We start from the raw sequence: 12,097 nt of genomic DNA, 5'->3' as shown, positions 1-12,097 counted from the left end.
CGACGAGCACACAGAACGACACAGAAAGGAATGAGGGAAGAGCTCTTGGACATTTTATCCCTGGTCTTATATAACCTATGATTTTGATAGGGAAAATATTTCTTTACAGTGCTAATGTATTATGAGATTTCGATAGGGATTTTCATTACAGGCGCGGAGAAGGTAGGGGAAACACAGGGAGATTTTAAAAAACAATTTGCATGATCAGCGGTATTTTATCTCTTCACGCGCGGTGTGGGAAAGTTAGATTTTAGCTGATTCAACAATTTAACAAAACTTCTCTTGAATTAATTAAGTAGAGACTGTGGAATTGGATCACGAAATAAGAGAATATTTTTAGAATGAAGTTACTATAGGCTAAATTAAGATAAAATCTTGAAAATTAATTAAATTGAAATTAGAGTTAAAATATCACTATATATATATATATGTTGTGTGTGTGTGCATTGTAAAAATGTATTGGTAAAAAGGAGATTTTTATTGCAGAATTGTTATAATGTGATTTGTGTCACTGGTATATAGTTTAATTCGTAATACAGCTAGCTATTTGGCACATATTAATTTTTAAAAAAATTCACAAAAAATATTAATTAAAATATTTTTAATTATTTTGCTACATTATATACAAATATTCAGAACACATATTTTTTGTTAAAAAAAAATTTAAAAAGACATGTTTTATAGGGCAAAAAATTTCTATTATGCTCTCTTTCTTATTATAGACTGATATGAAACGACGTTGCAGAAATCATTTAGATAAACGTTGAGTAAAAATATCTACAAATCTGATAATAAAGCAATAAGCAATATGTTAATCTCTATAGTAATCTACTTTTTATATTAATATCTATTTATATTACTATGACTTAAATAAATCATCCCAATTTAGGATGGAAACGATTTCGAAAATCTTGAAGAGCTCGCTGAATCACACAGAATCCCCTGTCCCCTAGATCACGTGAGAAGCATCGAATGCCGATCTGCAGAGACTCAGCAACCGGTGGAAGTGCTAGGACAGAATGTGAAATGCAGCATTCGTGATGGCTTGATATGCAGTCCGAGTGTCATCACAGGAGAATGTGAGGATTATGAGATACGAGTTTATTGCGATTGTGTTGAAAAAGGTAACCTATATGATTTCATGTTTCCAGTATTAATATAAAAGCACAAAGGATACAAAAACAGTTCCTCATTTTGAAGCATATAATTTGATATCGAATGCATAAAGTGGAACCTCAATAATCTGAACCTCAGTAATCCGGATTTTTAAAAAATCCAATCAATTTATTTTGATATTTAAAAATACATGGATTCTTGTTTCCAGTATTAATATAAGAGCACAGAGAGCACAAAAACAGCATCTCATTTCAAAATATATAAATTTGATATCAAAAGTATAATAATGGAACCTCGATAAACCGAACTCCAGTAATCCGGAATTTCAAAAAATCCAATCAATTTATTTTGATATTTAAAATTATTTCTTTTTAAATACATGGATTCTGGTTTCCAGTATTAATATAAGAGGACAGAGAACACAAAAGCAGCATCTCATTTCAAATATATAAATTTGATATCGAAAGTATAACAGTAGAACCTCAAAAATTCGAATCCCAGGAATTCGGGATTCCAAAAAATCCAATCAAATTATTTTAATATTGAAAAAATATATGGATTCCTGTTTCCACTATTAATATAAAAGCACGAACAGCACAAAAACAGCACCTCATTTTGGAACATATAAATTTGATATCAAAAGTATAACAGTGGTACCTTAATAATTCGAATTACCCCAGAAATCCAGAATTTCAAAAAAATCCAAACAAATTATTTTAATTTTTAAAAAAATAATAAAAATGGGAGGAAAAAGATGACAATTACAAAATTTGTAACAAAATTCATATTTATTCTATAATCGAAGAAGATAGTCTAAAAGTTCATTCGAAAGAATAATCTTGGGTCCAGAGGGATACATTTTTACCATATGTCCGATCCTTCATAGGAAAAAAATCCTATTTCGAGTCACAGCCTGAAAGTGATTCTTGACGGAGAATCCAAGACGAATTTCTTGTAATTTATGTTAAGTCGTTTCTTTAGATTTTTTTCACTATTTCTCATACTCCTATATTCTTGACTTAAGTGAAACATTTAAATTGATATAGCTTGTTAATTTTTAGAAATTAAATGGGCTATCTTCCTTTAACATAAGAAACTAAACTTACTTGGCGATACGATGTTACGATCAATCGGTGTATCGGGCAGCGTACTATTCTACGAAGTGCATCTTTATTTAAAGTGCATTGGCAACAAACGTATGCAATATATGATCTATCAACACCTCTTCACGCACCTCGTGATTTGATTCTTGCCCATGGGTGCAATGTCTATGATTGTTTTCACATAATCAATAAGCATGATGTGAATTCATCAATAAGCATGATGTGATGTTGTATTCTGAAAATAGTAATTTAATCACATCTAATATTCTTCAGCACAATCAACACTTCGACAAAGGCTTCTACAAGACAATTTTTACATTCATGTGAACACTTACTGACTCGACCAGACAATATAACTGGCAATACCAACACTGCCACTTTCAACCATTTAGGAAATTATTTTTAGTTTTATTAATAGACGAGGATCATTTGAATCCTCGTCTATTAATAAAACATTACACATAATTGACAGTTCCACTAAAATGTGAGAATCGTTGCTAGATCTTGCCATGCTTTTTCCTAGAATATCAAAGAAAATGCTCTATTGTGATAGGCGTATTGAGATTATTTTACCGAATATTCTGGATACTCTTAATTTTTTGGAACCTTAATAAAAGTTTGTTGTTGTTTATAATGGCACTTGCCATGGACAATCTCGCTGACGAAGCCGGTGATTTTAAGCCAAGGGAGCGTCTTTTGTTTTAGTAGCGCCAATTAGGGCCAAGAGTACGTCTTAGCTACTCACGCATCACATTCGCTTGCACAACCCTTTTTTACAGGGGGGCACATTCACACATCTCACAAATAGAACAGATGAACAACTGTGCCCGAACCGGGACTGCGAGGACGCCGGCTAATAAAAGTTTAAACCCAATTAGCTCGAATTCTCTAGGTCCCGCTATATTCTGGGGACATCTTTACACCGATCACATAAACTGATCAAAGTTTAGGGAATGTTCATCAGAATTACACACACTCAAGCTGCCGGTCATTTCGTTATGCGGGAAATCTTGAAGGGGTAATCCAGATGTATCACAACTTTTGTAGAGCGTTAGATGAATTGAAAAGTATAGCTGTTCTGATATGTTTCATACAAAACTGAGAGTCTGAGAATTACGTTGGCCTAACCTTTGACTCTTTAAAAGAAAAAGTTGCAAGCGGTAAGGAAAAAGTTACGATCGGTAAATTATAGTAAAAAAAAAATCATAAAAGTTAAAGAAAAAGTGACAAGTGATCAGATCCGGTTTTTACGCATGCCACGTTGTTCTCAGAGTGGAGCAATAGGCAAGAATAATTTTTTTCACAGGTGCAACCTATCAAATTAATAATTTATACTTTTTTAAAAATGGATTTCTGTGTTAAAGGACCAGCATCGAAGTTCCGTCTAAATATGCACGGAGATATTAAAAGTTCACCTTCACAACCTATTTGTATTCAAATTCAATCACACACCCGCTAGTTCTTTGCTGATGGGTGAATATTATTTGTATCATTGTCCTCTATAGCAGACTTCATAACTTGCGATTCAGAAACCAGAACAATAATTGAAAGAATTTGAGTGCACTAAACCATGGTTTTAAATTGCATGAAAATATTCAAATAACAATTAATTTGTCATCTTGTAAAATAAGGAATTACTTTTGGGCGTATTGTATATAACACGTGCAATCGCAGATACTTTAATGAAACTTTTAATGAAATTTATTTTAATTATATTGGGTGGGATATGGTGGAGTTGAAAATTGCTTCATTATGTAACCACTTTCCAAAATTGCAAAATTCATCTCAAATTAGCCTTTGTGTAGTTTGCAACACAGTTTAAACTGGCAAATAAACTTATAATTATGAGCAATTCTATTAGTTATAAAAAGTAATAGAATTTTTTGCAATAAAATCTCGAGGGATGAACAAATTATTTGTGGCCAGATCAGTAGAGGAATACATGTAACTAATAATATTACATTAAATTTTGAGGCAATGGCAGTGGTAGACTGCTTTTAAGAAATAATAGCAAAACGTGTAAAACACATGTTTCAAATCCATAAGGATTAATCAAAATGATCAAAATTTGATCAAATTTTTTTTAAAAGGTATGAAAACAAGAGTAATAATAATATATGGTATATATCTAACTTCCACGTTATAGTTAATATATGTTGATTGCGCAATTTCACAACTTCTAGCTAACTCCTCAATAAAAGTATAAACACTTTTAAGGAGACAGAGATAAATGCAACTGAACAAAACGGTTTAAAAGGAAAAAAAGAACGTAAGAAACAGTTCTGAAGAAAAAGAAAAAAAGAACGGAAAAATTTCTCGATTGAAATAGCATTTTCCTTTGCTTTAAAATATCATCAATACACAGTCAAACATGTGACATCAAACGTAACAAACACGACTGTTTCTGTTAAACGTGACAAGAAATATGACTTTTGTAGCAATTTGTCATTTTTTATTTTTTCTCTGACAATTATTGGAAGAGTTCCAATTCTTAGCTGTAGAAATCACTTTAATTCTTTCTTATTTTGATTGTTACTTTTACTTAAAATATTTTATTTAAGTTAAAAACAACTAATAGCAGCTAGATAAATTATTTGTTTAAATAAATTTAATCCTTCATTGAATAGTAAGAATTTTATTAGATCCCTTTTATATTGAGAAAAACTTATTGGTGCTTGCAGTGTCGAATATCGCGATTATCAAAGTCATTAGCTAGCTTTTTCTTTTCCTTTCAAGTGATTGCAATAAGCAGAAAAATATTTTATTTAACGATTTGTCAAAACTTTCAAGGAAATATTTTGAATTTTTACATAGAATCTTAAACATAAAAATATTAATTACATTTTTATTCAAAAAAATATTTATAGTGATAGAAGAATAAATTCAATTCTTCATATCAAGGAAAAAAACTTACACTATTATTAAATTAATTAGAATTATGCATATTATTACTGGAAGAAGTCGAAAAGTAAATGTCCTCTAAGAAGGAGGGAATATTGAAGTTTAAAATTTAGAGGAGAAACTGGAATAAATTTTTTTAAAAACTAAGGAAATAATTGTTGATACTAAGTAGATTTAAATTCAAAGGTTAGTGTAAAAACAAAATAACAGCTTTAAAAACGGATAAATATACAATATAGCACAAAAGTACACTATTCTTGATAGTGAGAAACTATTCCAAAATGAATTTGTGCCCAAACAACAATTGAATTTTTATGAATGACAACGCCATGTCACCGAGTGACTGTTGTTTGTGATTGAATATATCTTTGTTGCTAATCTTATAAAAGTTGACTTAATATTTTGGTATTTATTATGTTATCCTTTTTTTTCAAAACCCAAAAGGCATAATTTGTTTTAGAATTAAAAACATTGTGAAATACATAAATAAATATTAAAATTTAAAAAATAAACATTCAATCTCATTTTTTCTTTTCATTAAATACTATGTATTATTCTAAAAACAAAGACTATCCTATACATCGGGAAGATGAAGGTTTATGTATTCAAAGATGCATAATGTTTTCAGCTAAGATGTTTAGAAAGTGCTTAAAAGTACTTAGTTGTTGCAGCTGTTTCTCAATGTGTACACCGTAGATCTCTCGATAAGAATCCCATCGAAATTTATGAAATATAATCGAGAGGTCTTTTCTGGCACAAAATCTTGCTACGGCATCACTTTCGAAATTATAGATGTCTACAGAGGCAGCATGGTACAATATTTTTGAAAGATATTACTAATGACTTGTAAAGTTTATGCACGTCGAGCTGCTACATTTCGCCTGGCAAAAAGAGGACCGACACATTATTAGGAGGTTCCCGTGACTTTTGTCACCTCAGTGTATATGTAATGATATTTCAAACTCTTAATTTAAACCAAATTAATTTCCGAAGCTAATCTTAATTTAGCCCACAGTAACTTCATTCTAAAAATATTCTCTTATTTCGTGATCCAATCCCACTTTCGGTTTAATTAATCCCTTTGTAAAAATAATGCGCCATCAGTTCTACGTATTAAATGAAAGTGATATCTTCGGTGCCCTTGAAAAGATGTCAAAGTTCACCACGTGTATTGAATTGGCGCTTGGCCAAAAATCTTATCTTATATAAGACTAGTGGTCATCTGTTCGTCCCTTTTTGCCTTCTTTCTTACTTCTGCTTCAGTGTCGCGCTGCGTCTGCTTGTATATAAGTTGCTTTCCCGAGATGGATATTAAAGAGAGAATAAAACGAAAGTAGAAATAATACGTCTCGTCTATGTCTTCAAACCTGCACTCTGCTTCAACCAAAATAATGTTACATATATATAATTAAATTAGCATTTCTTCGGCAAATATCTCGAAGAAACTGCTTATCTCAGCGTTTGGAGACATGTATCAATGACGCATAATACTGGAGAAATTAGTTTATCAGAGTAATGAATAACTGTGAAAATTACTCTATTTTGATGAAGTTTAAAGAAGAAGCTTCTTTATGGATACTTTTTTTTTAATTTATAAGGAAAGACGTGTTTTATTTGCCTGACAAATAGATATTTTTCTATGTTACCAAAAAAACTTTCGTCAGTTTAGTAAAAGGAATCAGAACTAATTTCATCCAATTGAAAGTTATTAATCCATATAAAAAGTGCGAATGAAAGCAATTTCGGATTTCCTGTAGCAGGTTCGGTTAATAATTCCTCTCTGGTTCTGTGGCGTCAGTGCTTAATGCACTTGTATATTTAATCAGCTGTGCATTTGCATTAGAGAGCTGTGACAACGGACAAGGAATTATCTCAAGATAACGTATTCCTAATATCGGGTAAGGAGTTTCCAGTGAAGAGACCAAGTCAGTTAAAGCGATTGTGGTATGACTGCTATTGGCATAAAAACGTTGCACTATTAGTGGGTTAAATATCAAAATAAGCTGCTCAACTTTGTTAGCAAATTCAATCGCAGAGAGAGAGCAATATTCGGAAATAACGTGTAGTTACATTAGAATAAAAATAGGAATGGCAGCTCAGAACTGTATTATAATTAGCTCTGATGTGTTAACATCACTTTGTAATCAGCACTAATTAATCTTATTTGAAGAATATTCTATGACGATCATATTTCTAATTTTTTTATTCAATCTACTGATTTTCTAATTTAAAGTAAAAATTATTATAACAGTTGAGAATCTGAGGTAGCTATGTTTAATTTCTCAACATTCTTGTGCAATTAAATATATTTTAGCAGTTTTAATACTAGAACGACCAAGACCGTCATATAATTTGTGTAATGTTCTAGAACTTTATGACGACTTTTAAGGAAATATAAGAACATTTATTCCTTTTAAATTTCCACTTAGCCATTTTAACTTCCATTATCAGTATGACCTATACTTATTTATACCAATTACCGGCTTTAGCAATTTCAATGTTTATAATATTTTATAGATAGTCTATGCAATAATGGACATCAATACTTATTTACATTCACTTATACATCGCTTTTAAACATTTCCTGGAAAAATTTGAATTACATTTTTCATATATTATCCTAAGAACTCTATAGTGAATATAGTTGTTGCAGAAAAGTAGCCTTTTTCCCAAAAATAAGAACAGAAAGCAGGGGTATAGGTCATATGGATTGTACTCCAGAAAACTAAAACAAAGTCTTTCTGAATGCAAATCTTGCCAAATTCGATTGCCAAAATAGAACGACTTATACCTATAATGCATATAACAAATATGTTTTTGGCAGGTGTTCATCTAAGATAACATGTAATTGTAAAATATTTGTCTCATAGTTAGGTGATTCAATATCAAATTTTATATCATAAATACAAATACATATTTTTTCTCTCTGGTTTTTTACTAATAATTAATTAAATATTATATTAAATGTTGTTTTTTGCTATATTCCTTTATTTACATAAACTAAGCTAAAAATCACAATGAAAGCCATAATGTTCAAAGACCCTTTCAATATTGCAGGTGTGGTAAAACTAGGTTTATATTTAACATCAGTAGTTCTAGTGTTAATGAATATTTTGTATTGTATAATTCGTTGAACTTTAATTACACAAAAAGCCCATCTATGATATATTATATTTATTACTAGCCGCCTTTGGCGACAAGCCGGTTCGCCAATCTTAATGTTCGTTAAAATTTTAATAATTAAATATTTTATGCAATTCCAACTTTAATAGATTCTTCAGCAAAATATTTTAAAACTTCAAATTTTGATAGTCATATAATTCACTCATAATATTATAAAGGCCTTCAGTCATAACGTGATATGTATCTCTCTAATTTTCTGTTAACCCTCGTAGAATTTATGCTTTAAATTAAAGTGTAAATGATTCATCTGCAATTAATATAATATTATTTTTTACTGAAACAAAGCATTTTTTTAATAATATGATTACTGATAATAGAGTCACTGAGCGTTTAAACTTTATGGGCACTAAAGAATATCTTTCTTAATTTATGTAATATCTCAAGAATTTGTCCACAAAATTTTCTCAGATTCATCATGAACAGATCGATTAATGAACAATGTTTCATTTTAAATGCATTAAACACTAAGAAAATAAAATGAATCGTTTAAAATAATCGGTCTAAAACAGGTTTAAAAAAACTACTTAAAAAACGATGTACTTAAAACTATAAGCATATACAAAAAAAATATATAACTAACATAAATACAATTTAATTACAAAAGCATGCAGTTAACCTAAAAATAATTTAAATCATTCAAAACAGGTTAAAAAAAACTACTTAAAAAACGATGTACTTGAAACTATAAGCATATACAAAAAATATATAACTAACATAAATTACTTACAAAAGCATGCAACTAACCTAAAAATAATTTAAATCATCCGTTGGCAGTGGTTGTCATGACAACAATCAGAACAATGCGCATGCGTGAATTTTTCTACGCCAGTTGGGGTAACGCTATGCAGATTATACATTTTTCATTTTCTTTATTCTGTGTTATTTTAATTCAAAAGTACTTCAGAATGAATCTGAAACATGGATTCATTAACAATGTTTAATTTTAAATGCATAAAACATTAAGAAAATAAACAGAATCGTTTAAAATAATCCGCCAAAAAATATTAACCCTAGCCTCATTACTGTTGGGAGAAAATAGAAACTGAAGCCTTACTCATTTGGCGGTGGGGAAAATGGAAGATTTTTTTTTTGGCGGAAAAGTTGGCGGTGGGGAAAATGGAAAATTTTTTTGGCGGGAAAGTTAGTTTTTAATTAATAATTAAAATTCTAATTAAAATTTCAAAAAAAGGGGCCCCAGGTGCACATTCCCGACCTCTAAGGTATACATGTACCAAATTTCGTAGCTGTTGGTCGAACGGTCTGGCCTGTAGAGCGCCAACACACACACACACACACATTGAGCTTTATTATAAGTATATAGATTAAAAGTATTCTACATAAAAGAGTTTACACTTATATATCCTGAAATTGTTGAATTTATTCTTAGCAACCTGTCCACCTGAACAAGCCTGGGAAGAATGTGCCTTTGATTGTGAAAACTCGTGTCAGTCTCTTAAAACAGACATGGAGGAGAACGGTATGTGCAATGGTGAGAAATGCGCCCCTGGATGTGTGAAAACCACCTGTGAATTGCCGCTTGTAGCCAGGGATGCCGAATCTTGTGTAAAGCCAGAAGAATGCACTTGTAAACTCAGAAGTGGTTTTGTGTTAGCTGTAAGTAGCAAATTTTTACATGTGTTTTTTAATTATTATTATTACTTCTCTCGTGCTTGTAGTAATGGAATACTTTAGTTTTGTTTTCACTCACTTTTTTTATGTGTTAGAAATGTAAAAATCTACCTAGTGAAGTACCCCTAAAGGGCATTATATTATTTTAGCATTTGCATAATTATTTCAGAATTAAGCGTGTAATTTTAATTTTATTTTGGTTTCATATTGGAGGCTCTATCTGGTTATGAATGTGAGAAAAATGTATTGCAAGATTATGTTATAATTATGTTGATGAATTATAAAATATGTCAAAGATTAGAAAGTGGAAAATGATTTTAAAAAATTCTTTAAGAATACTCTTTTATTAGTTAAATATGTGTTAGGGTAATTGGGAAGAAATTTTGCAGAAATGATTATTTTCTGCAATTTGAAATGATTATATGAGAAGAAAAATTGGCCTATAACTTTTATGAGTATTCTATTCATATTCTAAAGGGCTCATTAAACAATTTGCTTTTTTTCAAGATTAATTTGTTAATTAACCAGTCTTTTTTACAATTCACCAGTAATTACCAGCTTTTTTTACATTCTTAATTGTCCCATAATATTCTTAATCATTCCCAACACAATGGAATAACTTGGAATATAGATTTTCATTTCAATGTATTGATCATGATATTTCAATGTATTGATTTCAATGTATTGATCATGATATTTCAATGTATTGATTTCAATGTATTGATCATGATATTTCAATGTATTGATTTCAATGTATTGATCATGATATTTCAATGTATTGATTTCAATGTTTTGATCATGATATTTCAATGTATTGATCATGATATTTCAATGTATTGATTTCAATGTTTTGATCATGATATTTCAATGTATTGATCATGATATTTCAATGTATTGATCATGATATTTCAATGTATTGATTTCAATGTATTGATCATGATATTTCAATGTATTGATTTCAATGTATTGATCATGATATTTCAATGTATTGATTTCAATGTATTGATCATGATATTTCAATGTATTGATTTCAATGTATTGATCATGATATTTCAATGTATTGATTTCAATGTATTGATCATGATATTTCAATGTATTGATTTCAATGTATTTATCAATTTATTGTCCATAGCAACGAATTTATTTGAAGAGAATATATTTGAACTGAAGAGAAATTGCTTCATATTAAATCAAACTTTATTTTACTTCTTGTTCCTGATTACTTCAAAAGAATAAAATAGAATATATTTTCATTAATATTAAATTCTGTTTCATTTTTTATAGCTTATAATCTGTCATACCTATTCAGTTTCTTAGTTTGAAGTAATTTGTACTCATTTTATTGAAATTTTTGACGAAAAGTCATCATATGAAACTATTTAAACTTTAATGACTGAATTTCGAAAGGAAGGATTTAAAAACATTTTTTTATGAGAAAGGTTTAGTAATTAAATTCTTTAATAGAATACAGAGCTCCTCCTTCAAGCAGAATGTTCAGTCTCCTATTCAATTTCTTTTACTTTAACATTTAAACTACTTGAAACAGGCTTTAACTGCTCTTCAGCAAAAGTCTACTTCAGCGATATGATTTGGTAGTATAAATTTCATTTATTTAGCAGAAAATTCAGACTGTTATAAGCAACCGAAACATAGTCAAACTGGTGTTCTTCAGACCTTTCCAGTTTATCACCACTGATTCCATCTGCCTTGTAGGCGTATAAATAAAGCTTAGACATTCGGTTTTTGGCAAAAAAAATCCGATAAATTATATGGATGGGGAAAATTAACTATGGGTAATTACAAATAAACAGCTCTACCATCTCCACAATTCCCCATCCTTGTTAAAAAGAGTCAAAATCGCCATTTTGAGATTTCTTGATCAATATCACGTTTTCTTTTTCCTTAATATCAGTTTCTCATTTTATTCTTAGTAGGATTAAATGATTTCTTCTTGAAATGATTTGAAGATACTTACTTGATACTACTTTTACTTGCATTTTAAAATCTTTATTAATAACCAACTTTCATATGTGAAAAGTAATTGATCACAGAGTAGATTCTTGAACGTGGTAAGTTGTTAATCTTGCATTAAATAATAAACATTATTAGAGGGAGGGAATGTTGCGGGTTCCTATATATAACAGCACTTCATCATAAAATTATTT

General features: G+C 29.8%; 1 protein-coding gene across 2 annotated transcripts in view; it reads left to right on the top strand.

The window, feature by feature from the left end:
- The window catches only part of LOC129981119 (uncharacterized), a 472,677-nt gene that overhangs the window by 267,053 nt on the left and 193,527 nt on the right, over positions 1-12,097 (top strand). For both annotated transcript variants that reach the window (XM_056091801.1, XM_056091800.1), the window contains 2 exons: positions 890-1,124; positions 9,691-9,917. In XM_056091801.1, coding sequence (XP_055947776.1) covers positions 890-1,124; positions 9,691-9,917 — 462 coding nt within the window. The remainder of the gene's footprint in view (positions 1-889; positions 1,125-9,690; positions 9,918-12,097) is intronic.

The sequence above is a fragment of the Argiope bruennichi genome, chromosome 8 (genome assembly GCF_947563725.1).
Source record: "Argiope bruennichi chromosome 8, qqArgBrue1.1, whole genome shotgun sequence".
NCBI lineage: Eukaryota > Metazoa > Arthropoda > Arachnida > Araneae > Araneidae > Argiope > Argiope bruennichi.
This window is presented reverse-complemented; position numbering and strand designations above follow the sequence as displayed.